General features: G+C 46.6%; 2 protein-coding genes across 4 annotated transcripts in view; one reads left to right on the top strand and one right to left on the bottom strand.

Moving 5' to 3' along the window:
- Positions 1 to 11,627, bottom strand: part of ABHD6 (abhydrolase domain containing 6, acylglycerol lipase) — a 75,956-nt gene extending 64,329 nt beyond the window's left edge. The window contains exon 1 of one of the 2 annotated variants that reach the window (XM_027586873.2): positions 11,305 to 11,627. The gene's annotated coding sequence lies outside the window, so the exon portion shown is untranslated. The remainder of the gene's footprint in view (positions 1 to 11,304) is intronic. The other variant, XM_027586877.2, reaches the window with a different exon arrangement.
- Positions 1,779 to 23,090, top strand: DNASE1L3 (deoxyribonuclease 1 like 3). 2 transcript variants are annotated; one of them, XM_027586881.2, is made up of 9 exons: positions 2,133 to 2,251; positions 8,129 to 8,211; positions 9,229 to 9,317; positions 12,534 to 12,620; positions 13,228 to 13,340; positions 15,890 to 16,002; positions 18,972 to 19,129; positions 22,311 to 22,407; positions 22,711 to 23,090. In XM_027586881.2, the coding sequence occupies exons 2-9, from the start codon at positions 8,143 to 8,145 to the stop codon at positions 22,822 to 22,824; spliced, it is 840 nt and encodes a 279-aa protein (XP_027442682.1). In that variant the 5' UTR covers positions 2,133 to 2,251; positions 8,129 to 8,142; the 3' UTR covers positions 22,825 to 23,090. The 2 variants fall into 2 exon arrangements, with proteins under 2 accessions (XP_027442681.1, XP_027442682.1); XM_027586880.2 differs by lacking the exon at positions 8,129 to 8,211 and having other exon boundaries at positions 1,779 to 2,251.
- The last annotated feature ends 3,208 nt before the right edge of the window (positions 23,091 to 26,298 follow it).

Genomic DNA, 26,298 nt, shown 5'->3' with positions numbered 1-26,298 from the left:
GCCACCTTTTAAAATACTAAGTAATTCCTGGGGCGCCTGGGTGGCTCAGCTGGTTAAGCGGCTGCCTTCGGCTCAGGTCATGATCCCAGGGTCCTGGGATCGAGCCCCGCATCGGGCTCCCTGCTCCGTGGGGAGCCTGCTTCTCCCTCTCCCTCTGCCTGCCTCTCTGCCTACTTGTTCTCTCTCTCTCTCTGTCAAATAAATAAATAAAAAATCTTAAAAAAAATAAAATAAAATAAAATACTAAGTAATTCCTTTTTTTAAAATAATTTTTTGTTTTTAAGTAGTCTGTACACCCAACGTGGGGCTCAAACCCACAACCCTGAGATCAAGAGTCCCATGTTCTACTGACTGAGTCTGTCAGGCACCCCTAAATACTAAGTAATTTTAATAAATTAAACTTCTTTTTTTAAGATTTTATTTATTTATTTGACAGAGAGAGACACAGCGAGAGAGGGAACACAAGCAACAGGCAGAGGGAGAGGGAGAAGCAGGCTCCCCGCTGAGCAGGGAGCCCGATGTGGGGCTCGATCCCAGGACCCTGGGATCACGACCTGAGCCGAAGGCAGATGCTTAACCAACTGAGCCACCCAGGTGCCCCAATAAATTAAACTTCTAAAACACTGTTAACCCAAAATTCTTTAAATGTTCCAGAACTGTGCATGAATTTAGAAAGGTTTCAACGTAGAGTCACAAATCTAAATCAATCTCCCTAACTACACAGTTGATGTTGGAGTTACAAGATTGTCAGTTAAATAGGCTAAAATCTCTCGTATATTACAAGTTCATAAAATGCGCATATGTACAAATTCCTTCTTAAAGGGCACGAAAAGCATGTACCACGCTCAATTCTAAATCATCCTCTGGTTGGGAGATGCCGATTTGCCAAGGAAGACGATCATCACCCTTTTCCCCGGAGATTCAGAAAGGCCTGTCGTCGGCACCAGGGAGCTGCATCTCATAGGAACTCAGGAAACCATTATTTCCTTCCCTGTGCTATTTGGGGTTATCTCCTTAGGATGCCTGAGTGTGCTTGACCAGAGATTTTGGCCAGGATGCTGCCTGTGTTAATGATATATGTGTGCTTTTCCCTTTTCCCGCCCATCTCTTCAAGAGGGGGTGGCCCAGAGATCCCGATGCTGGCTTCCAGTTATTCTCATTACCCACCTACTTCACAGAAGAATTTTCCTTGCGAAAGTCTGCAAATCTCACCAAGGGCTTATGACTTGACTGGATTTTGTATTTCAGATCATCCCATCTCCATGCTCACCTCTCTAAAACTCATTTCACTTGGGTTGAAACCCTACGGTTCTTGAAAAACCTTCCTTTCTTGGGGTCATTTATTTCTCACAAACATTAAGATAATATCTGGTTGAACCGTGGATTTCTCCAGGGGCTTTCATTGGCTCTTTGTCCATTGAGTCCAAGGACATTTTACCAACCTGTTCCAGCAGACTAGAAATTGCTCTCCCTGGCAACACACCGCTAGCGTTTGGTGTGTTAAACTGTAAATGGTAAAATTGCTTAAAACATTATGTAACTCAAACCAGAGTTGACCTTAATTACGCCCACCAGTGCGATTAGAGGGTCGGAACCTGGGTGTGTCCAGCGGACAGCTGGTTGCTAAATCCCAGTGAGGACAGAAAACCTGGCAGGATTTCCCACTGACCCCTGCCTCCCCATCCCCGCCCCACCCCTGCTGAGAAGGTGCCCTCAGCCCAGCTGCCCTCCGGGGTGGACCACTTCCGAGTTATCCATTCTCAGGAAAATGCACATGGCATGCCACCTCAGGGTTGATGACCAGATGTCACAGCTGGTTCCCGGTTGGGATCTGAGAGACTTCGCAGGGGATGGTCCCTCAATTACACAGGCCGATTTCCTCACCAGAGTGACAAAAACAGGGGCTTCTAAAAGGGGCTCCCTTTTCTGCATTTCCTTGGGGAATGAAACCCACGATCTTCAGTTCCTCAGAGAAGTGAAAGTAGCAACACGGAATCCAGTCATTCCTGTTATCTGCAGGCTTTATAAGTCAGCTGAGCCCGAGGAGGTGGCCCGGAGCCCGCGCACGCCAGACACCGCTGTCCTCTCGTGAAGCCTGAGCTGAGCCAGGATGCCTCGGCTGCCGGCCTTCCTTCTGCTTCTCTTCCTTTCCATCACCAGTGCCCTGGCCCTGAGGCTCTGCTCCTTTAACGTGAAGTCCTTTGGGGAAGCCAAGAAGGAAAACAAGAATGCCATGGATGTCATCATGAAGGTGAGACCCCCTTCCTGTCAGAAAGAGCGCTGGGCACCCCTCACGCCCACTCTCTGCTTTCAGACTTGAAGAGACTTGGGAGAGATGTCACCGAAGTTAGTCTCTAGGTAGCAGCTGACTTGGCATTCGGTCACAACCCTGACAGCAATAACACCAACAGCCACATCCCCTCTCTGGGCTTCATGTCATCCTCTGAACATGAGGGGTGCTCAGGAGCTATGACGGTATCCCCCTGTGGGACCGTTTGGGGGGAATATGTGAGCTGGTAAATGTAAAGCTCCTAAAACAGTATCTGGCTTCTAGTAAGCTCCAGGGAAGGGCTGGCTGCTACTATAATGTTTATCACCATTTACTGAATGCCCCTGCCAGGCACTACAAATACACGATTTCATGTCATCACCCTTGAGAAGGAGGGTTATTATCCCCCACGAAGAGATGAACAACAAAAGGTGTAGTGACCTCACGTAGGTGGTGGGTGGGTGGGTGGAGGGGAGCCCAGCCTGGTCTTTTTATCCATCAATACAGCACAGACTTTTTCGCTTTCTCTTCTTTCTTTCTCTTTTCTTTTTCTTCTCTTCTTTTCTTTCCTTCCTTCATTTTCTTTCTTTCTTTCTCTCTCTCTCTCTTCCTTCCTTCCTTTTCTTTTTCTTTCCTTCTTTCTTTCTTTCTTTCTCTTTCTTTCTTTCTTCTTTCTTTCTTTCTTTCTTTCTTTCTTTTCCTTTTTTTCTTTCTTTTCTTCTTTTTTTTCTTTCTTTCCTTTTTTTTTTTCATTCTTTCATTTTTTTCTTTCTTCTTTCTTTCTTCCTTCTCTTCTTTTTCTTTCTTTCTTTCTTTCTTTCTTTCTTTCTTTTCTTTCTTTCTTTCTTTCTTCCTTCCTTCCTTCTTCCTCCTCCCTCCCTCCTTCCTTCCTTCCTTCCTTCTTCCCCTTCCTTCCCTTCTTTCCTTCCTTCCTCTCTCTCTCCCTCTGCCCCCTCTCCCTCCTTCTCCACCTTCCACCCCATCAACCTTTTCCCAACTACCAATTCTAATCTTTCTCTCCACTTAGATAAAACTTCCCTTGGGTAATGTGACCAAGGTCTGGAGTCACTGCACTCACATTTCTCTGAGTCAGTTGACTCTCTTTACCCGACAGGTTAATTTATCTTTGATGATGCTGGGAGCTGAAAACCTTTCCCGGGCTCTGTCTGGGTATTATCACCTTAGAAAACCCTGGGGGCACCGTGGTATGGTGGGAACCCCGGAGCCCTGGGTTCAGATCCTGCCCAGCAGCTGTGTGAGTGAGCCCAGGAAGTCCCTTCTCCTCCTGAGCCTTTCAGAAAGTGGGGCTTACACAACCTGTAGCACCAGTTGGCAGAGAGAACTCAAGGTGTGGAGGGGCCCCAGGAGAGCCTGGGACCGGGCAGGTGATTACAGAACCACCACTGTTGGTATTAATACACGAAATGGATTAGAGCAAGGACTACATGCTCTGTTCTCATTCAGACTGCCCTCCCCCTGGCTGGCCCTGCCCTTTGGATGGTACCCAAGGCTTTCCAGCACTGGTCGTTTAACCAAAACAGCCATGCCCAACCTGTGGGAGCCGAGACTCCCTGGCTCAACAGGGAGCTCTGACGCACCAGGAAACTATTTTTCCTGCTTCCACGCACAAGGGCACATGGAGCCTGGGTACCTCTGAATTCCCAAGTGCCCATCACCTTCCTCACTTATTCTACCCAGGAAAAGTCATCACAGTCTTAAGAGGCTGTCTTTTGGTTCTTGGAGATTCCATCATTGGGGCCCTACACTCACACGTCCCCTGAGCTCCCGCATCCTAGAGGGCGGACTGATGGACGGCCCATCACACCAAACACCAAGTGTGTGGGAAGTCTCCGTCAAGGACTCCTTACCGAATCCCATTGCTGCAAAACCATCCCATAAACAGAGACCATCCCCAAACACTGCCAGAGCCACCGAGGGCACTTACAGTGAAACCCAAACCCAGACATTCAGGGCAGTAATATTCACAGGGCCTCGTGTCTGAGCACCTGCTCTAGGCCAGGAATTTTATATTCTTCTTTACTTATTTATTTATGTGAGAGAGAGAGCAAGAGAGAGGAGCAGAGGGAGAAGCAGGCTCCATGCTGAGCAGTGAGCCTGATGTGGGCTCAGTCCCAGGACCCTGGGATCATGACCTGAGCTGAAGGCAGATGCTTAACTGACTGAGCCCCCAGGAGCCCCTATGTTCTTATTTATACTTATTTAATGTTATGGCATAGGTGGCATTGCCCCCACTTTGTAACCAAGAAGGCGGACTCAGAATGGTGAAGTGCCTTACCCAGGATTCCCTAGTGGGTAAGCGGAAGAGCCAGGATCGAATCCAGCCATACAACCCAACCCTATTAGAGAAGATGCCTTGTCCACCCTTCCATACTGGCTTGATCACTCCGGAGACGAGCCCAGCTTCATCACGCTGTTGTCATTATGACCTTCATTGGGGAGGTTGGAGAGTGAGGGAGGTCTGTCTTCTCCATCTTGGGTTTGCTGGCCGGCACCACAAGCAGTTCTCCAGATGCCAAACCCTGCCTGGGCAAGGCTGCTTCTGTCCCCTCCCTCAGTTTGTGTCCTTAAAGTACAAAATTCGTTCATCCCACAGATACTCATTGAAGGTAGGCCATGTGCCAGATGCCCCGAGGCACCGGGATGAGGGTGGACGTGATAAGCATTGTCTCCCACAGCACATTGTACTTATAATTTCAGGAGTGCTTACTGTGGGCCAAGCCTTTAACGTGCAGCATCCAAGTTTAGCCTCATAACCCCTCGGATTACCTTTTGCAAATGGGCAAGTGGAGTTCAGAGAGAGGACATAGTCCCGGGTCATGGAGCCAGTAAGTGTGAGAGTAAGGATGGGGACCCAGGCCTAACTGACCCTATCTGGCTCTTTCCCCTCCCATGCTGAGCTGCCCCCTGTTTAGAGGCACAAAAGAGGGTTTTATAGGCCGCTCTTGGCCCCAGAGTCTTCATAAGACTTCTCTAGACTGTCCCTTCTGCTCTCCCCAGGCCCACACACAACACAACGCTGCTTGCCGGGAACCCCTCACTGTTGGCTGTGCTCAGCCTCTACTCCCTCCCTCTGTGAACAGAGTCAGGAAAATCTTGAGTTTCAGGTCTGGGAGGGCCTTCTGGGGGCCTCCCATCTTTGGAGCCTCATTCTGCAGAGATAGAGTCAGGGGAGATATATTTTTCCTGGCCTGATACTGGGTCAGGGAAAAGATGTATCAGTTATAGATCTGAAAAGTGAGTATTTAATCACTGTGGGGAAAACGCTCACAACATCACATGAGGCTGGAAACAAACAAACAAACAAACAAAACAACAAGACCCAAACTGTGTCATAAACATTGCCACTGTTGGTGGAGCATCTTTTCCGTGCCAGGAACTGGACTGAATGTTTTACATACATCATATCCTTTAATGCCCATGACAACCCCATGAGGAGGATATTGCCCCAGTTTACAGATAAGGAGTCTGGCAGGTTCGGGGAGCTTAAGTGACTTGCTCAGGGTCACACAGCTGGTGAGCAATAGAGTCAAGATATGAATCTAAGGCCATTTGATTCAGTTAACAGCCTAGTTATTTTGATGTCATTTTGTAAATATGTATAAGTAGAGAAATCATGTGAAAAGGTCTGAGTGGTGGGTTTACAGGTCGTCAGGTGGTTTTTTATAGTCTTTTCTCTGTATTTTTCAAATTTTCTATAATAAGCAACATTATTTTTATAATTAGAAAACTGTAGGGGTGCCTGGGTGGCTCAGTCATTAAGCGTCTGCCTTCGGCTCAGGTCATGGTCCCAGGGTCCTGGATCAAGCCCTGCATCTGGTTCCCTGCTCTGCGGGAAGCCTGCTTCTCCCTCTCCCACTCCCCCTGCTTGTGTTCCTGCTTTTGCTATCTCTCTGTCAAATAAATAAATAAAATCTTGAAAAAAAAAAAAAAGAAAACTGTAACAAAATTATTTTTTAAAGGACTGGCTAGGAAATTTATTCCCATTTTTCTTTACAATGCCATAAAGAAGAGTTAAATACAGGAAGGTATTTGTGCTTTATAAACTTGGCTCAACTGGTTCCAGTATGGCTCCCTGTCCTTCCCTCCCTCCCCCTCCCTCCCCTCACTCCTTCACTCATGCCAGATGCTGTACAGTTGGGAGTAAAGCAAGGTCTAGCACGTTGTCTGGTACACAGCACTCCCCTGATAAAATTTTGTTGGATGGATAAGCAAATGAATGGATAGACGGGTGGGAGGCTGGACGGATAGTTAAGGGCCAACCAGTTAAAGTTATAGGTTTCATCCCCAGGAGAATTCTGATGATGAGATCTTGAGCCATCGCTCACCACGGTGTAGATTCCAATCTACAGGAAATGTTCCCAGAGGTTCAGAGGCAAGTACCCAAGGGAAGTGTACAAGGAAGCTAGAGTAACTGCTGGAGATGTGGGGCTCTGGAGTGTTCATTGTGTGGGCAAAAGGGTTGTAAGCAGGGAACCTAAAAGCTTAACCCTTCAGCTCAGGAAAGGGAGTCTGAACCCTTGTCCATTTTTGCCCTGCACCTAGGGATTTCATTGAAAAGGGAGATGGAACAATTGCAGGAATATGGTGATTTCCTTGATTGTTGAGCATAGTGGTCAAGAGGGCTCTGTAGTAGAGGATCCCATTATTCATATTCACATGATGTTCAGATTACTTAGCCACGCTGAGCCTGAGTCCCCAGCTACACAATGGGGATAATAACAGAACCTGCATCGAAGGTTTATTATAAAAATTCAATAAGTTGATGATAAAAGCTAACTTTTTTTTTTAAGATTTTATTTATTTATTTGACACAGAGAGCACAGCCAGGGGGAGCAGCAGGCAGTGAAACCCAAACCCAGACATTCAGGGCAGTAATATTTACAGGGCCTCGTGTCTGAGCACCTGCTCTAGGCCAGGAATTTTATATTCTTCTTTACTTATTTATTTACATGAAAGAGAGAGCAAGAGAGAGGAGCAGAGGGAGAGGGAGCCCGATGTGGGGCTCAATCCCAGGACCCGGGATCATGACCTGAGCTGAACGCAGATGTTTGACTGAGCCACGCAGGCGCCCTACAGTCTTCTTTTTTAAATAACACTTTAATATTTTTTAATTAGAAAGGTATAATTTTTAAAAATTATAAATTATAATTTCTAAATTAATTTTATTAAGTAAAAAATAGTCATCAGGGATTATTTTGAAAATATAGAAACATATAAAGAAGCATTATCCCATCACTGGAAGATAAAAGCTATTGGCATTTGGGGCATTATGGGCATTTTTCTATGCAAAAATAAATACATAAATTTGCATCTGTTTTTCAGCATGGAGACTACCCTATATCATCAGTTTTATAGCCTGCTTTTATATCAGAAGCGTTTCAAATGTTGTTAATATTCTTTTATTTATTTTGTTACTATTCTTTTAAAACATGACTTTTTTTAAAGGGGGAGGGGCAGAAGGAGAGAGAATCTTAAGCAGGCTCCACGCCCAGCGCAGAGCCTGACATGGGGCTTGAAACCACATCCCTGAGATCATCACTTGAGCTGAAATCAAGAGACAGACGCTTAACAGACTGAGCCACTGAGGCGCCCATAAACATGACTTTTAATGCTATATAATGCCCTATGCTATCTTTCATTTAATGCTTTCCTATTTGGGGATACTTAGATTGTTTCCAATTTTGTTGTTGTTGTTGTTAAAATACATCTTCCTCTTTGATCTGTACAAGTAATAATAATAGCAATAATAATTTATTGTGTGCCTCTTATATGGCTGGCACTGCTCTTAGTAACCCAGCAACCCTGTGAGGGAATAACTATCATCATTCCAATCTATAGATGAGGACACTGAGATGCCGAGAAATAGTAGATATTTCATTACAATAGAAGACCTTCTGCGAGGTGGGAAAATAGGCCAAAGGGTAAGTACATTCTCTAAGGCTTTTGATAGATACTTTAAAGAGTATTTTTTAAAAAGATTTTACTTATTTTTAAGTACTTCTATACCCAGCGTGGGGCTCAAACTCACAACTCTGAGATCAAGAGTCACGTGCTCCACCAAGCGAGCCAGCCAGGCACCCCTAGGTATACTTTAAGGTGCCTTCCAGAAAGGTCTGACGGTGACAAGTGACTAAATCAGCAGGCTGGCTTGGTGGCCAGACCCAGCTCTCCCTGGTATTTTAACAGCGTGGTGGGCTTTGTAGTCACATGAACCTGAATTTAAATCCTGACTCTGCTATCTATATACTGGCTGTGTGACTTCAAACTTTTCACTCAATCACTCTGAGCCTGGTTTCCTCCTATGTTTAGCGAGCTAATAATCATAGTCTTGTCACAGAGTTGGTGAGGCTCAGAGTAGGCTCATGTTAGCCCTTATAATTTTGATTATTATAATTTTGTTGCCAGGTGAACTGGGGAGACCCATATCCAGCCATATACCTCTCACTAAGAGCTTAATAAATATTTATTATTGATTGTGATTATTCAAGCCAAAGCCAAGGTATAGGATGTGTGGTCATGTGATCATAGGCTCTGGATTCGGATTGCCTGGATTTGCATTGTCTCAGCCACTTTCTAGCTGAGTGACTTTGGGTAGTTTACTCGACTTCCCTGGAGCCCCAGGCTCCTCATCTTTACAATAGACATAACTGGGGCGCCTGGCTGGCTCAGTTGGCGGAGCTTTCAACTCTTGATCTTACTATTGTGAGTTCAATCTCTACGTTGAGCGTAGAGGTTAGTTAAAAATAAAATCTTTAATAAAATAAAATAAAAAGGACATAACGATATTACCTACTTCAGGAAGTTCCTCACTTGTTTCAGCAATGAAGTTAATGACTTTAACAAAACACCAATCCTATACTTAAAACACAGTGCCCAATAAAAGATTTTATTATCTGTAGATTATTTGCCTGAAACATCTGGGAATTCTGTCTCTGCAGGTCATCAAACGCTGTGATATCATACTCCTGATGGAAATCAAGGACAGCAACAACATGATCTGTCCCACACTGAAGGAGAGACTAAATGGGTAAAGATGGGGCGGGGCCAGGGGGCTGGACCCCCTGCAGGCTCAAGTGCAAGGGCACCTGAAAAGCCCGGGGAACTGAAACTAGTGTGAAAGCCAGCAGTCGCCCTGACCACCAGGTCACATGGCCAACACTGCCCAGGCTCCCAGCTCCAACTAGCTGCAGTCCTGAGAACTTTTGACTGGCTAGTTTTAATATGATAAAGCAAAATAGGGCAACAGATGAGGAGCCAGGACAGAGAGAGAAACGAAAGAGACAAGAGGCTGAAATGAGAATTACTGTCACAAGGAAAATATTGAGTACAGATATGAAGTTATGCTATGTCCATAGGCTGGAATATTATGTAGCCATTAAAAACCATGTTCACTACAGAATAGGTTCGAGCTAAATATTCCAGCATGGAAAGACAGCTGCAGTATATTGAAAAAAGCAGGTTCAGAACTGTAGGTAGAGTAGCCCATTTTAGTGCTCGCATTACACTATGCATGAATAAGAGTGTGTTGGAGTTTGCATGGGCATAGAGGAAAGCATGGGAGGATGCACTCCACACTGTTAACAGTGGTTACTTCTGGGCCAGGGGGTGGGTGTGACTGTAAGACCACTGTGGACAGGGTCAGTGAAGAAATGGGGAACATTTACTTTTTACTTTATATATTTCTATATGACTTGAATATTTCACAAAAAGTCTGAATTGATTTTATAACTTCAAAAAACCCCAAAAGATAATGTCCTCAAATAATCTTTGATTACACTGGATTATATTTATGATTTATATTCGTTCTCAAAGAATAATCCGCAGAGCCACCCACCTGTAAATCACCCCAAAGTGAGTTAAAAAGGCACATTCAAGAACCGCCAGTCTATTGAATGAGAATGTCTGTGGGATCCCTGAGAATAAGCTTCATCTAAATAACCTTCCCAGGTGATTCTGATGCACTCCAGTTTTTAAAAACTTCTAATATAATGTTTCTTTTGTACATGTGCGGTAAGATTACACCACAAACTAGAGTTACAATAATATGTACCAAGTAACTCAATTATGTCAAAAGAAAAACAAAACAAAAAAAACATTTAAAAGATTCCAAAGCAGTGAACCAAACAGTTGACCAAGGCTATCTCAGAGTAAAAATTACAAGGAATTTAAATGTGACGTCTTCTATATATTTTCTGTATTTTCCAGGTGTTCTACAATGAGAATGTTATACCTCCTTTCCTTTTTCTTATGAAACATTTTAAACATCCTTAAAAGCACAGAGAAAATGTTAACAAACAACCATGTAATCTACCATCCAGTATACCTGGTCATCATTATACTTTTATAATTAAGAAAACTCGCATTTTTTAAAAAAAATAAATGAATGGTCAATCCAGCCTCATTAGTGTCCAGCCTTGGACACTCTCATTTACACAGAGGCCTCTTGGGCTGGCCTCACCCATCTCTGGGCCTCAGTTTCTCCTCTAAAAATCTGTTTTAGCCTCAGTGGTTCTAGATCTGATCTTTGACAATAGAAAAGGGAGTTTAGCACAAGGGCTAGGCACCTACACTTGTCTCACACCACTTGTGTTTGGATCTTGGCTCTGCTCTGCTCTTGAGCAAGTTACTCAACCTCTTTGTACCTCATTTTCCCTGGCTAATAATGGAACCCATCTTCCTGGGATGTGGCAGTGATTAAATCCTGCATATAACTGGTTGGATTATGCCTGGCACATAGTAGGGATCAGTAAGTGCTGGTGGTGTCTATTACGAGTAAAAGGAGGAAAATTATGATGGCAGATGGTGGTCCAGAGGGCCACGTGTAACAGCTACCATCGATACCCTAACTACATGCCAGGAATCCTGTTAATCAATTTATGTGTGCTATTTCATTTACTCCCACAACAACTTTGTAGGGTCGGTACTATTAATGCTTCCCTTATAGCTGAGGGAACTGAGGCACAGAGAGGAGGGACCCGCCCAAGTTCCCCCAGCCAATAAATGGTGGAGCTTACCTTTGGACCTAGGTCCTGTCTGACTTTAAAGCTGTTGCTCTATTTGACCCTCCTCAGTCTTCCACAGAGGGGCTCTGGTCAGTTTTCAGAAGTATGGGAGAGCAGGGGCTCCAAGCCCCTCCCACAGCCAGCCTGGATTGGGTCTTCCCACCCTCCCTGCTCTCAGTTCTCCCCAACCTCCCTAGACTGTGCCAAGGACTCCAGGCAGATGCAGGCCTGTTTGTCCCCTTAACCCCCGTGAGACAGGAGGGGCCTTAGTCGCCTCACAGCTGAGTCATTGCAAGCAGTTTGCCAACCCAAAATTTGGCAGGCGAGATTCGGAACAAGGCCAGCCTTCCCAAACTGGAAGCCTAGTAGAATCCACTGTCCATACTTCTCAGGCCCCAGTGGCCAGATCTGCCTTAGAAGATGTATCTGCACTCCCAGGAATTTCGGTAGGGCCTCACTTGGCTCCTAAAGACCCCTTCTGCTATTTTTCAACCGAACCTGAGAACATGCCACAGCTTGGATATGCCCTAGATCTTTGTGTGTGAATGGAGTAAAACCATGTCAGGCTCTGCCCAGGGTGGAGTTATCAGCAGGCTTGGCAAGCACACGGAGAGTCCATTACCCTGGTATAAATGAGGGATAGAGTTAATGGGACTTCACAGCTGTATCTCTAGCCCCCAGGACATAAACAATAGCTGATTTGAAATCATAGTTGCAGGACTCGTGAGAAAATTGTTTGGGGGTTTTCAGAGCAGAAGTGAATGTCCAATGAAAATGGTACTAGGAATCCTGCCTATGAGAAATGTTCAGGGGTGGTGCAGGGACAGGGTAACCTGAGTATGAGGTCAGCCCCAGCCATGAGCCAGAGTGGGATTTGGGGCTGATTCTGACTGAATCTTTTATGGTCTCAATAATGTCCCACAGGTGCAGGCCAAAGCATGTGGATTTGGGGTATGTAGGATCTGAGCTCAAATCCCAGCTTTGCACCTGCAAACTATAAAAAAATGGGTAACAATACTACCCACCTCCTAAGGGCGAGAGATAATGGCTGTAAAGATCCTGAGAGATGTCACATTCATGGTCGATGGTGGCCCTTCTCATTAGACTCTAAGGTTGTGATGAATGGCAGCCTTTTTTCATGATGCCATTGGCGATATGGACACAGATTGAAGAGAGGGGAGCATGCAGCAGGGGAATGCTTATTTTTTTAAGATGCAATGTAAAATCTTTATGTTTTCTAGAAACTCAAGAAGCATAATGTACAACTATGTGATTAGCTCTCGGCTTGGAAGAAACACATATAAAGAACAGTATGCCTTTCTCTACAAGTAAGTATAATCTCTGTTTCCTGGGACATGATTCACTTATAAATGATGACTGTGAATTGAATCAAAATGCATCTCTTTTCTTCAAAACCAAATTTGGATCTCTAATGATCTCTAACCAGTTCTCAACATTGATCAAAATAATTGCCGTCAAATTGAGGCCAAAGCAAAGCATTATCTCCTCAAACTAAAAAGTGCAAGCAGCTTCCTGACACCAAATTTGTTGGTTGACTCGGGGCCTGTCTGGTCTGCAGGGTCAGTTCTTTATCCTTCACAGTCAAGTCCTAGCCGAGGGATAGAGACCTGAGCTGCCCAGCATGGCTGACTCTGAAACTTCATTGTCTTATCTTCTTCCTACCAGTAATTTGTTCTAAGTCTGAACATTAACTTGTGGGTGCCCCAGATAACTGGCACTGTTCAGATCGCCAGCTTTCAAAGGGCTCTGGCCATTGAGAAGAATTGACAGAAACTTGTTGTCGAGCGAAAGATCCCTTGCAGGGCAAGAGCCTGCCTGGGGGGCTAATAAAACCATGGGCTATGTCTCTGCTTCTTGAATGAAGTAAGAAGACAACTGACTCAACTGGAAGGGCTTCCCTTTTTTTATTTCTAGGGAAAAGCTAGTTTCTGTGAAGAAACGTTACCTCTACCATGACTATCAGGCTGGAGACGCAGATGTGTTTTCCAGGGAACCCTTTGTGGTCTGGTTCCAGTCACCCCACACCGGTGAGACCCACAGGCCCCTCTTGAGCATGATCTTCCTGTGATTGCACGAATGGACAGTAGCCCCGAGTGTGAGCTGGGGTCCCAGGGTTTGCACAGCATCGTTAGGGAGGCATTAGACTTGAGATGACCATTAAGAACGTCTAATAGTTGAATGCTGAGAATGTAGCCTGGCTTCTCAAAATGCCATGACTCAAGACTTCCTCAACCTGGAACCCACCTTCTGAAATCGGTGATAACTCTACTCTCTTTGGAGCATTTAGGCTGATGGAAATTATTTACCACAATTCTTCAGTCCCAATCAAATACAACGTCATTAAAAAAAATCCCAGTGATGGCTAGCAGAGATGAACCCCCAACCTGGAGTCTCCCTCCCCCCCAACCTAGAGCCTCCCTGTCCCTCCATCTGTCCCTCCCCCTCCAATCTCCACAGACTAGGTCTAGAGAGGAAATCCAAATGATTGCACCTTTGAACTTAGACAACTACACTTGCATAAGCCACCAATAATTATTGATCCCTGATTAGTGTTAAGTTCCTGTAATCCTTGCGACATCCTGCAGGGGAGGACCTAGGATTATCCTCACTTTACATTTGAGGAAGCCAAGGTTCAAACAAGTGGAGTCACTTGCCCAAGGTCACTCAGTAGCTCTTGAAATGAATGAGCAGGATTGTAACCCAAGCCACTATCTTGGGCGTCCACACTCTTAACCACTGTGCGTCTCTAAATGGAAAGTCAAGAATTAATTTGGTTTACAGATTGGAGCTATATGGAATCAAATATTTTTTTCAGTACCTACCACATGCCAGGCTCTGTTCCAGGCACTGGACAAGACAGACAAGGTCCCTGTCCTAGGGAAGTTATGTTGTAGTGGGCAAGACAGATACTGCCCAAATAAATACCCGCAGAGCGGTATGTATGCACACCCACATATATATTACACAGATATAAACAGCCTGCACGAGGAAGGTAACTATTTCTGCCCTGGCCTAATTAGTACTTCAGGAAAACAAAACACGGAGGAATGGCGGAGGAAATTTCCAGGAGAAAAAGAGAAGGAGGTGGGGGCTGTTTAGGGCAGAAATGCACTTCAAAGAGCATGTGTAATAATCACCTTTGTCGTGCACACGATTCTCACTTGGCTGACCAGACCGTATTTGGAGAGCACCCCACACCTTCTTGAAGAGAGTCTTCAGCTACGCATAGCCAAACATTGCTAAACAAACCTGTTTGTCTTGAGCATCCACCTTTTCACCCTTCTCCACCTCCTCCCGAGGATGGCACCGCAGCCATGCCCTGTTTGGAATTTTCTCTCTTGTGCAAGGAAACATCCTTATGTCCCCCTATTTGAGTTAGCCATTCATTTGTCATTTCTTTCCTTTATTCATTCATTCATTCAATCATGTATTCAATCAACAAACATTTTTGAGTCCCTCCCATGGGCCAGGTGCTATGCTAAGTGCTAGAGCCAAGAGGGTGAGCAAGACAGAGCTCTGGTTCCAGTGGGCCAAACTAAGAAGCACGGCAAGTAATTTCAGAGCACAAAGGAAGTAAAAGCAGGGTGCATTCCATGGTGGGGTGAGGAGCCTGCCTTTGATGGGCTAGGCCACAGATGGCCTCTTCAGGGTGACATTGGGCTGTGACCTGAAGAAGCCAGTCACAGAGAGTTGGGCGAAGGGACATTCCAGGGGGAGATCCCAGTGAGCACACACAAGCTCACAGGTGGGGAAGGGGTGGGGGTGTTTGGGGGGGACCAAAGAGAGGATGGGGAGTGGAGTGGAGGCCTGAGGAGGAGCGGGGGAGATAAGTCTGGTGCGTAAGTGTGGGGTCCTGGAGACAGGCTTCCTGATCTGAGTCCTGACTCCCCACTGTGTGACTTGAGCAGTGATCCCCCACCAGCCTTCAGCTCCTAAGTAGGAGCAGGGACCCAGGCACTGGGCGAGGGAAAGCCCAGGGAAGAGGCGTTCAGAACACGTCAGCTGCCCCTGGCAGGTGGGCAAGGCACGGTTCCCAGGCTCACCCACATTCCCTGATGCAGGCTTTCTCAGTCCCTCCTGGTGGGGGGAGGTTTTCAGATATTTCACAAAAAGCTGCTTTAAAAAAAAAACAACCATAATTTTAGAAGGGCTTTTTTTTCCAGATTATTCAAGAAGCATAAACTGACAAGCCTCGATATTTTTTTTAATCAGAAAAAACATATTTCTTTAGTACAAAAGCCGAAGAGGCTTCTTATTTTTTAAAAAAGTAGAAAATATCATTTTTCAAAAAACGAGAAAAACACCCACAATGTCAGCAAGGAGACCTGTCTACCAGCTTTCTCTTAGCCAGGCAGTTGAGTGGGTGAAAAGAAGCTTTCATGTGCTGAGAAGAGCGGCCTGACAGTCCCAAGAACATTCACATCTCAGCCACCGGCTGGACCCTCTAGAAATGAGGAGACCCAGACAGTGAAGTCTGGGCTGGGGGGACAGCCCGTTTCCCAGGAGCAGTGTTCATGGAACCTGCCCCTGTTCAGGGAAGTGTGCGTGTGACCTCCGCCTCTTTCCTGTTCCTCAGTTGTCAAGGACTTCGTGATTGTCCCCCTGCACACCACCCCTGAGAACTCCGTGAAAGAGATTGATGAGCTGGCTGATGTCTACTGGGACGTGAAACGCCGTTGGAAGGCAGAGGTGATGATCTTCTCTGTCTGTTGAACTCCCATCTAGCAGAGGCAGAATCCGGTTCTGGGAAGGGATGAGCAACTCCCCGGGAGGGCGAGTGGGGACAGGACATGTGCAGCCCACCACCCTGTTAGAGCCTCATTTTAGGCCTTACCTCAGCCTTAAATATCCCTCTTGCTAAATCTGCCTGGGTACCGCCCACGTGGGTCTCGGCAATTCATACACTGCTCCGAATCACTGAGTGGGTAGCTGGTGCGAGGCCCTATGCTGAGGCTGAACATGGACAAGTTCGTTTAATGCTCCCAATAACCCCACGACTAACTACCTGTATCATTCTCTCTTTGCAATGAGAACAGTGAGACCCACAGAGGTCAGGAGTCCTTCATGGCAAGGGACAGACTCTCAAATTGGTTCCTGAAAAGGGAGGTGCAATTTATTGGTTCCTGTAACTAAAATGTCCAGGAGGAGGTCAGGCATAGCTGGATGCAGGGCTTAGGCAAGGTAATCAGGGCTTGGCTTGTCTCTTTCTTTCCATCTCTTAGCCCTTGTTTCCTCTGGGCGGCCTCCACCTTTGGGATGGCAAGATGGCCACCAGCAGCTTCCAGCCCACCCACATAATGCAACAAGTGCCCCAGAGTGGAGTCCCATTGGCCCTGATTGGGTCATATGTCCATCCCTGAACCAACCTCTGTGATCAAAGGGGTTGAGAAACTCTGATTGGTTAAATCTGTGTGAGCTTCAGCCCAACCTTACAGACTGAGGTGCAGGAGGGAAGTGGTTTCCCCAAGAATCTAGGGGTGCTCTCTAGGGGACTATATCCACCGTCCTTCTTGACCTCAATTATTTCCTCATCTGGAAAACAGCGATGCCACCCCTCCACGGCTCTGAGGGTCTGTGAAAGCTCTTGGCAAATAAGGAAGTGTTCCTGAGGGTTCTACCTCCTCTTTCCTCCTTTTGGGATGTGACTCCAGTGACACCTCCCCCCTTCAGTTCCACCGTTCAGAGTGTGACATGAGTCAAGTAAAGTGGGGACACAGAGCTAGGACATGGAGAGCACAAGGTGTGTAATTCATTGCTTATTTGTAAAAAGCCAGGCAAGAGAAAGACTCATTCATTCCTAAAATTTTGAATTGTCATTTAACAAGAATTTATTGAGCATTTCTTAAATGTCAGGCACTAGGGAGGCATTGCTGGCACAAGAGTGAATAAGGGGGACTACTCTTGTGCTGAGGGCCTTCAGTGAGGCAGATCAGGATTGAATTCTTGACTTTACCACTTGAGCCAATAAGTGGAGTGGTCTAGAGCAGGTCATTTTATCCCTCTATCCTGTTTCCGCGGGGATTAAACGTCCATTCTACCTCCTAGTGTTTATTGTGAGATTTAACTTAAACTTTATGAAACATTTTTTTAAGATTTATTTATTTATTTGAGAGAAAGAGGGAGCATGGGGGAGGGGAGGAGCAGAGTGGGGGGGGACAAGCAGACTCCATGGTGAGCACAGAGCCAGACGTGGGGCTCCATCCCTGGACCCCAAAATCATGACTTGAGCTGAAATCAAGAGTTGGATGTGTAACTGACTGAGCCACCCAGGCGCCTCAACTTTATGAAACATTTAATGCTTAGCCTGACACATAGTGCATGCTCAGTAAATCGTGGCTATAACAATAGGAGCTGGTGGCCACTCGGGTTAAGGATGACATTCTGTCCTCAGCCGCACCCATCAATCTCAGGGAAAACCATGATCTCTGAGGTCAAAATAAAATGTTTTTGAAGAAAACTCCAAAGTCAGCAAGAGCCCCAAACAATAGCACCAACAAGGAAATCTGACACTTCCTCTGGGTTGAGGAATATTAAAATTTTGCTCCAAAAGCTCTGTAGGGAAAAACACTTTTAAGATAGAAGGTTCTGTTGGTGGCCTCAGGGCAGGGGTGGACAACTCACTCTATCACCCCCTCCCTTTCAGGCTCTTCCCACTTCCTCAGTAGACAGAATTTCCACAGGAATAAGTTCCCAACCTCCAAACAATAGAAGAGAAAGCATGGTGCCAAAGCTGTCATACCACCCAAATTCATCTTTCCTGCTTGGAAACAAAAGGCGTTGATTCATTCATATATTTATACCCTACAGTAGTTTGAGCCAGAAAGATTTGAGGGAATAAATGAGCTGGATTATTTTATCCCCACCTAACTTAGCGTGCTGAATGATACGGACATGGTGACTAAGAACAGGATGGAATGGTTACAGCAAACGTCCCCCTGCCCAGTGGCGGCACCGTCCCTTGTACGTCCTCGCCTGTCAAATACTTATCCAAACTGTGACTCCATTTTCAACTTTAAAAACCAAAAAGAAATCAGGGTAGCTGGGTGGCTCAGTTGATGAAGCCTCTGCATTTGGCACAGGTCATGACCCCGGGGTGCTTGCTTTCCCTCTGCCCTTCCCCCTGTTTGTGCTGGCCTGCGCGCTCTCTCTCTCAAATAAATAAATAAAATCTTAAAAAAAAAAAAAGAAATGAAGAAAGATCTTGTATTAATTCGCCAGGGCTGCCAAAGACTGGGTCATTTAAACAACAGAAATGTATTCTTCACAGCTCTGGAAGCTGGATGTCCAATGTTAAGGTGTCAGCAGGGTTGGTTTCTCCTGAAGCCTCAGTCCTTGGTCTTCCCTCTGTGTCTCTCTGTGTCCTAATCTCTCTTTATGAGGACACCAGTCATATTGGATTAGGGGCCACCCATATAACCTCATTTTACTTTGGCCACCTCTTTAAAAGCCCTCTCTCCAAATACAGTCACATAAGGTATTGTGCGTTAGGACTTCAGTATGTGAATTTGGGGGGGGGGGGGGGTGGGGAGGACACAATTTAGCCCATAACAGAACCCACTGTTTACTGGGCATGGGAGGTGGAGTCATCCCTAGCAGTTCTAAGGAAAAGCATTTGACAATAATACCCAGAAGGTGACGATTCTAAATAACTCTTTCAGAATTTCATTTTCATGGGTGACTTCAACGCTGGCTGTAGCTATGTCCCCAAGAAGGCCTGGAAGAACATCCGCTTGAGGACTGACCCCAGGTTTGTTTGGCTGATAGGAGACCAAGAGGACACCACGGTCAAGGGGAGCACCAGCTGCGCATATGACAGGTAAGGGGCATCCGCCCAACTCAGGCTAGCCCGTGTGGTGCTTGACATGCCTCAGAAAAGGCACCCCCCCTCAGGGAGGAGGAAGAACCCAGTTGCATCGGGTACTTGTGCAGTGTGCAAGCTGCATGACCAGGACTGGGAGCCCTGAGCATTGTAGCTTAGCAGTGGCTAGTGTAGGCCTGGCTTCAAATCCTGTCTCTACCACCTCAGGTCTGTGACCGAGAGACTTAAGCTCTGTGTGTCTTTGCTTCTTGGCCTGTAAAACGGAGATTGTAGTCGAGCCTCGTTCATGGAACCATGAGGAGGAGGAGATGAAGTAGTATATGTCTTCTCACACAATGCCTGGCAGATGATAAGTGTTCCGCACATTCACCGGCTGTCAATTATTTCATCATGAAGACATACCAGAATTTAGTCACTCAAGTCCCCTGTCACTGAGCTTAGGTTATTGCCAAGAGTTTGCGAGCATAAACACTGCTGAAATGGACATTCCATATGAGACCAGTAGAGGAGTATTTATACTTTTAAAGCTTTTGCTATACATTCCTAAATGCAAATACATACCTTTAAATAACAGCATTCTCGGGGCACCGGGCTGGCTCAGTCAGCAGAGCACGCGGCTCTTGATCTCAGAGTGTGAGTTCAAGCCCTACGTCGGCTGTAGAGCTTACATTTAAAAAAAAAAAAAAAAAAAAAAAAAAAAACAGTATTGTAAAATCTCCCTGGGGATTTTCAGTCAGCTTTCACTTTTGCTTCTTAAACCAGGAGGTGTGGGAGGCACTCAAAGCATGTGAATGTTCCTGATCTTCCCATCCATAGCAGAACCTGCGGCAGCCGCGGTTCCCAGAGCTCGGCCTTCCTCCAAGGAAGCACCGGATGGCTTCTGCCAGAAGACAGTTGTTCTCACTTCTCTAGTTTTGAGGTCAGGCTTTCACTTCCATCCCATGACCTCCTTTGTTCCTCTTGGAGCTTTCAGGGCTAATGTATTCTTTGCAGAAGTCTCTGCTCTGGCTCCCGAGAGTGAAAAGTGCCCTAGCATTGGGGAAAGCAGAAGGAGGCAGGAAGGCAGGAGCCTGGGCTCCCCGGTGCCTGCGCTCTCCCTCTGACTTTGAGGGCTTGCCAGCAGAGCGGGTCGGAGACAGCCAGCCACTCACCCACTAGCCTGCTCGCACATGCTGTGTGTGTGGCCTTGGGCAGGTCAAGTCCCTTCTGCGGCCCCATTCTCCCCTGGCCAGCAAGGGAGAGGCGATTGAAAATAATGAAGCAGAAGAACAGTGCATCACCGGGAAGGATGCTCACAGATTAGGTGGGGTGGGGGAACAGATTAAAAGATATTTACTAAAAGAACCTCGGGTTTAGACGCATATGCCAAAGGATGGCAGGATTACCTGTGATTTTTTTCAAAGATTAATTTCTCACTTGTTGCTCTGGATTTTCTGTTTTCCAGACCAGCACATATCTTTTACGTTTTTTTTAAAAGATATATATTTATTTATTTGTCAGAGACAGAGAAAGAGAGAGCACAAGCGGTGGGAGCGGCAAGCAGAGGGAGAAGCAGGCTCCCCTCTGAGCAAGGAGCCTGACACAGGGCCCCATCCCAGGACCCCAGGATCATGACCTGAGCCAAACGCAGATGCTTAACCGACTGAGCCACACAAGCATCCCTCTTTTATGTTTTTTTAAAGGGGATATAAATTTCTGGGGTGCCAGGCTGGCTCAGTTGGTAGAATATGCGACTCTTGATCGCGGGGTGTGAGTTCGAGCATGGAGCCCACTTAAAAAAAAAATTTTTTTTTAATAAAAGGGATATACATTTCTAGTAAGGGGAGTAAGATGAAGTGGTCTCAATTCCAGTCTTTGTTCTGTGTTCAAATATTTATTTACCTCCCATGAGCTGTTCGCTGTTGGACACAAAAGATGGCAAGAACTGGCCTGTGCGTGGAGCAGCCTCGGGAAAGCCTTCAACCATCAGCTGAGCTGCCCACACACGTCCCTAGGAGTCAGAAACGGGGGAGCCTTAACTATGTTGCTCTTGAGTCTCTGGGTCTGAAGGATGGCTTGAAGAAATCTCCACGCAAATGTGAAGAGTTTACTTGTGGACTGAGTTCAGAGTTAACCACAGTGGGATTGGTAGCAAACACAGGAAAGCAAATCAGCCCAGTTGGAATCAGGAAAAGCTCAATGGATAGTCATGACCTGGCAGTTTGACTCCCCTTGTCCTTCCTCACTCAGTCCGTTGGGGCCATGCAGATCCCAAATGTGTCACTCCACTTGGGATAGGTTAGAGTCCATGGTTCCAAAACTCATTTAATTACCATGTTCCCAATCTTTGCTGTCGCTACAAAGCACTGTACTATGGTTTTTCCTTGTATTTGTCTTTAAATTCATTCATTTCTAATGAAGTAAATTAATTTTTAAAGGAAATTTCATGCTAAGGTAAGAAAATAGCATCATTAGTCATAAATCGAAAATAACTAAAAAAAATAAGCCCAGTGAAAACCGAACAATGTTAAATTCTACCTTAATTATCTTGCTTGCAGAGTGCTTGGTGATTGTAGCATACTCTGTCTTGGTCAAAATGGGAGCTTAGGGGGTTATTAAAGATAAGCCAGGGGTACCTGGGTGGCTCAGTGGGTTAAGTGTCTGCCTTCAGCTCAGGTCATGATCCCGGGGTCCTGGGATCGTGCCCTGCATCGGGCTCCCTGCTCAGCAGTGAGTCTGCTTCTCCCTCTCCCTCTGCCCTCCACCCACCCCGCCCCATGCACACTCCCAATCTCTCTCTCTAATAAATAAATAAAACCTTAAAAAAAAGAGATAAGCCAGCACCTTTCTCTATAATAAGAGTGAAAAATAATTGCAAAGGGAACAACATTCTCAGTACGTAAGTCATTGCTCCACAGTGTGGTGTCCATGTTTCATATAAAATCTTCTCTTCCACCTTCAGGGCTACTGCCCACACAGGGAAACGCTGTGCAGGGGCCCACAGGGCCCCAACAGGGGATGATCTAATTTCCCCAGTCTTAGATACTGTCCTAAGGATCACAGAACCAGGCCTGGGCTTTGAACATCACACGAAACGGCCAGGCTCCTCAGTCAATTCCAGATGTCAAACAGGAAACTTGATTTGTTTCAGAAATCAACAAGGTGGATTAATGGGATGGTCTTCTCTCCCTTTCTCTAGGATCGTGCTTAGAGGACAAGAGATCATCAGCTCTGTTGTTCCCAAATCAAACAGCACCTTTAACTTTCAGAAAGTTTACGAATTGACCGAAAAGGAGGTACGGCTGCCATCTTTGTCTTTCTGTGCCACTGTCCTGGGAAGATGGGCAGGTGTCATCCTTTGAGGCCACCACTGGAGATACAACATCGGGCCATTGGTCCCTGAGTCTCAAAGTCAATGACTCTGTGGCTTGAAGACCTATCTAAATTTCTGATTGAGCTGGTCCAAGGATGATGCTCACTAGTGTGTGTTCTGTTGCATGACTTTAGGGGTTTTATCTTCCCACCTTGAGCCTGAATTTGTTCATCACTAAAATGACAGTCTCCTAACTCCCAAATTCATTTCCCTTTTCTCTTGATAGGCCTTGGATGTCAGCGACCACTTTCCAGTTGAGTTTAAACTACAATCTTCAAGGGTCTTCACCAAGAGCAAGAAATCTCTCTCTCCAAAGAAGAAAAAGGTCCGTCGCTCCTAGATAAAAGGGCACCATTATATTAACCGTTTCTTGCCTCTAAATAAAACAGCTCTAAGAGGTATGAGCTGCTGCCTGCACTCAGGAAACAAGACTGATCCAACTGCTTTCATTTTCAACTTGAATTTAATCTGTCTTGAGTCGGGGGAGCCTGGGTGGCTTAGTTGGTTAAGTGTCTGCCTTTGGCTCAGGTCATGATCCCAGGGTCCTGGGATCGAGTCCCGCGTCAGGTTCCATGCTCATTGGGGAGCCTGCTTCTCCCTCTCCCTTTGCCCCTCCCCTTGCTTGTGTTCTCTCTCTCTGTCTCGCAAATAAATAAATAAATAAAATCTTTAAAAAATTCTGTCCTGAGTCAAATTGGGAGGAGAGTCTTCTACTATCCTACTTGGGCTCATACTTCCCCTGAATTACCTAAAAGGAAACTGGGGGCTTTTGCAGTCCTAAAGGATCGTCTTCATATCCCAAGCTAGAGCCCCATCAGCTGTCACAGGCCCTGCTCAGCCCTGCCATGAAAGAGGCTGCAGGAGGAGGAAGAACGTCAGCCTTCAGTCTTCACAGAGGGGATCCGAGTCCACAGGAAATGACCAGAAAGGCCAAGGCCTCCACTGCACCCCATGATCTGGGCGCTTCACTCTCTGAGGAATCTGCCCCTCTTTGTCTGAGGTCAGGATGGTGATCGTGTCTCACGGGGATGAAGAAGGAAGGCTATCCTTCCTGGTCTCCCTGCCTCCACACTGTCCTCCCACTCAGCCAGCCCAGGACCTACCAGTGTCATCCTTGGAAAGTCCATTCTGACCTCAGCCCACTTCTGGTGGGCTTCTAAATCCTTCAGGGGATTCCTGCCTCTAAATCCTTCAGGGGCTCCTGTCATCCACCTGGGGAGAGCCCAGAGGTTTTGGATGCCCCAAAGGTCTGTATTTTCTGGGGTATCATGTCAGCCTCGTCTTTGCCCCACCTTCTCTCTGTGCTCCGCAGGACTGCCCCTTCCCTGCATGTTCCAAGCGTCCCTCCTCCTGGGCTTTGGGGAGGCCAGTTGGCTGGCAGAGACTCGAGGATTTTGTTATCATTCTGCAACCAAAGTGTTGCAGAAGAGTTCTGTCGAGAGGCACCATTTTACCTGTATCCATGGAGACCATTTTTGTTTGTTTGGCTTTGCTTTCTCTTATACTGTTTCTTTCGTTCAAATAGTACCTGTACATGGCGAAATATGCAGGTGTTCCAAAGAATAAGCACTGATAAGGAATGCTGCCCTGGGACCCACCCCCTAGTTTCCTGTGTCAGAAGCAACACCTCTTACCAGCTATGAATTCTTCCAAGAGAGTCTATGGATGAATCAGCACCATACGTAACCCTGAAACACAGAGTAGTAGCATCCTCTATGCAGGGTCCCACTCCTTACTTATTTTCCTTCATATATCAAGGAAGATGTGACTTTTGATATAAGAGACCAAAAGCTTGATTTTTGAAATTTGGTTACATCTGACCAAGGGAATAAGATCAAAAGGGCCCTGCTTAAATGGGGAAGCCATTTCCCTCCAAATAGCCAATGAACCTCAGAGGTCTTGTTGGAGTTGGTAGGGGAGGTGGCAAGGCTGTAAAGCTTCTGTCCCCCTTCTTCTGAGCAGGGCTCACTGGCCCAGGAAAATGTCCAGTTTCCAAGGTCCAAAATGGTCAAGCAGGCAATTCCCAAATGAGCTTATTCTAGAGGAAAGGATCGTCCTTTTGCCCTAAAGGCCAGCAGCATGGTGGAGACAAGAGCTCTGTGCTCGGTGGGGGAGGCAAGTGGACCAGACACTAAGTGAGCTTGTCAATGGCTCTGAGCTGGTCTTGGCCACCCTGTGGCCTCCTTGGTGACAAGACATCCTTCTGTCCCTGTGCTGGAGCAGGGCACCGGCCAGCTCTCATTCCCGGCAAACTCTGCCAGGCAAGAAGACACAGAGTGAGGCTGCTTCTTTCTGGTCACAACCTAACAGAGCCACAGACATGCTCCCATCCCTCTGGGTCAACTGGTCTGCCAGGGGCAAGCAGGTCTTGTGCCTTTTGGGGAAGGAGGGTACATCCTGGTTGTACACACCCTTTCAGCCTTGGCTTTGTCCAGAGGGTTTGAAACTTGTGTGCACCAGAATCCCAAGGGACCTGTTACTATGCTGATGCCCCGGCCCCAGGGCTCCCAGAGTCTGTCTCAGAAGCTTGGGGGGACGGGGCCCAGGAGCCAGCATTTTTTAAAAAGATTTTATTAGAGAAAGAGAGAAAACATGCACTTGAGCAGGTGGGGGGCAGACGGAAAGGGACAAGCAGACTCCCCACCCAGCAGGGAGCCCAACATGGGACTCAATCCCAAGACCCTGGGATCATGACCAGAGTGGAAGGCAGACGCTTAACTGACTGAGCCACCCAGGTGCCCCAGGAGCCTGCATTTTTAACAAGCTCTCAGGTGACCTGAGGATGAGGCTTTTCTTCGTTATTTATTGAGGGACCAGATCTTGAACTCACTCTCCCAGCTCTGCTTAGCGTGATGCAGGACTCAGGCTCACTTTGGAGCCAAACTCTTCACCACCTCTGAGCCCTGGGATGCTGAGCAGCCCAATTGCCTTCAGTCCCCTTTTGTGTAAAGTGAGGATAATAAGAGAATGAACCTCAGAGGTGAAGTTTAAGTAGGTAATGAATGTAAAACACCGAATATGTGCCTCACACTTAGTAAGCCCTCCACAAATGGAGGCTATATTTTTAATAGGACTTGCTCCTTCAAAGAATGGCCCACCTTCAGTCTTCGGGTACATAGGTCTCTCATTTAACTGCTTTGAATTGTTGCCATATGAGGAATCAAACCAAGGTTCCATTTCTTTATCTTTGACCACGAAAAGCAGTTCGGCAAGTGAGTCTTGAGACATGGAGATGCCCCTCTGTCCAGGCCCTGTTATTATCTCTTTCTATTCAACACCCTTTTCCTGCCTCAAACACAAACACCTCCTTAGGGTTCTGTGTTAGTGTTTACTGTTCCTCATCCTGTCCCTGTGGGTGGGGGCTGGGGGGTACAGGGAGCTTCTCTAATTCAGCAGCCCTGGCTCCTATCTTTCCCTTGGGTTGGAGGAGGCAAGTATAAAGGACAGCGCCAAACCAAGAAAGGAAAAGGTGACAGACTAGAGGCCACATGCCTCTTCCCTCCTGGAGGGAGCAAAGGGACCTGGCCAAGGCAGGTGTGCAGGTGAGAGACGTTTCCACCTGCATCAGCTGTCGAGTCTCCCCATCAAGGCATCCACCCCAAGGGTGCTGCGGGCGGAGGCACAGCGAGGAGCCCGCATTCCCCTGTCACTTACCTGCAGCTCACAGCTTGGAGGAGGAAGGGGTAACCATGCTCCCTGGATTCTGGCACCAGTGGTTCCAAGCTTTAGGATTCAGGAAAGCTACCGAATTCGATAAAACTAATTCATGTGTCCTCGAGGACATAAGGACGTGTGCATGTAGCTTTGTGCACAT

The sequence above is a fragment of the Zalophus californianus genome, chromosome 1 (assembly GCF_009762305.2).
Source record: "Zalophus californianus isolate mZalCal1 chromosome 1, mZalCal1.pri.v2, whole genome shotgun sequence".
Lineage (NCBI taxonomy): Eukaryota > Metazoa > Chordata > Mammalia > Carnivora > Otariidae > Zalophus > Zalophus californianus.
Note: the sequence above shows the minus strand (reverse complement) of the source record. Positions and strands in the feature narration are given on the sequence as shown.

What these genes read in the sequence shown, in the direction of transcription:
- DNASE1L3 (XM_027586880.2), top strand. Translation starts at nt 2,111, where the DNA reads ATGCCTCGGCTGCCGGCCTTCCTTCTGCTTCTCTTCCTTTCCATCACC. An exon ending in ACCAGCTGCGCATATGACAG is followed by an intron (nt 19,130 to 22,310) that starts GTAAGGGGCATC and finishes CCCTTTCTCTAG; the next exon opens with GATCGTGCTTAGAGGACAAG. An exon ending in ACGAATTGACCGAAAAGGAG is followed by an intron (nt 22,408 to 22,710) that starts GTACGGCTGCCA and finishes TTCTCTTGATAG; the next exon opens with GCCTTGGATGTCAGCGACCA.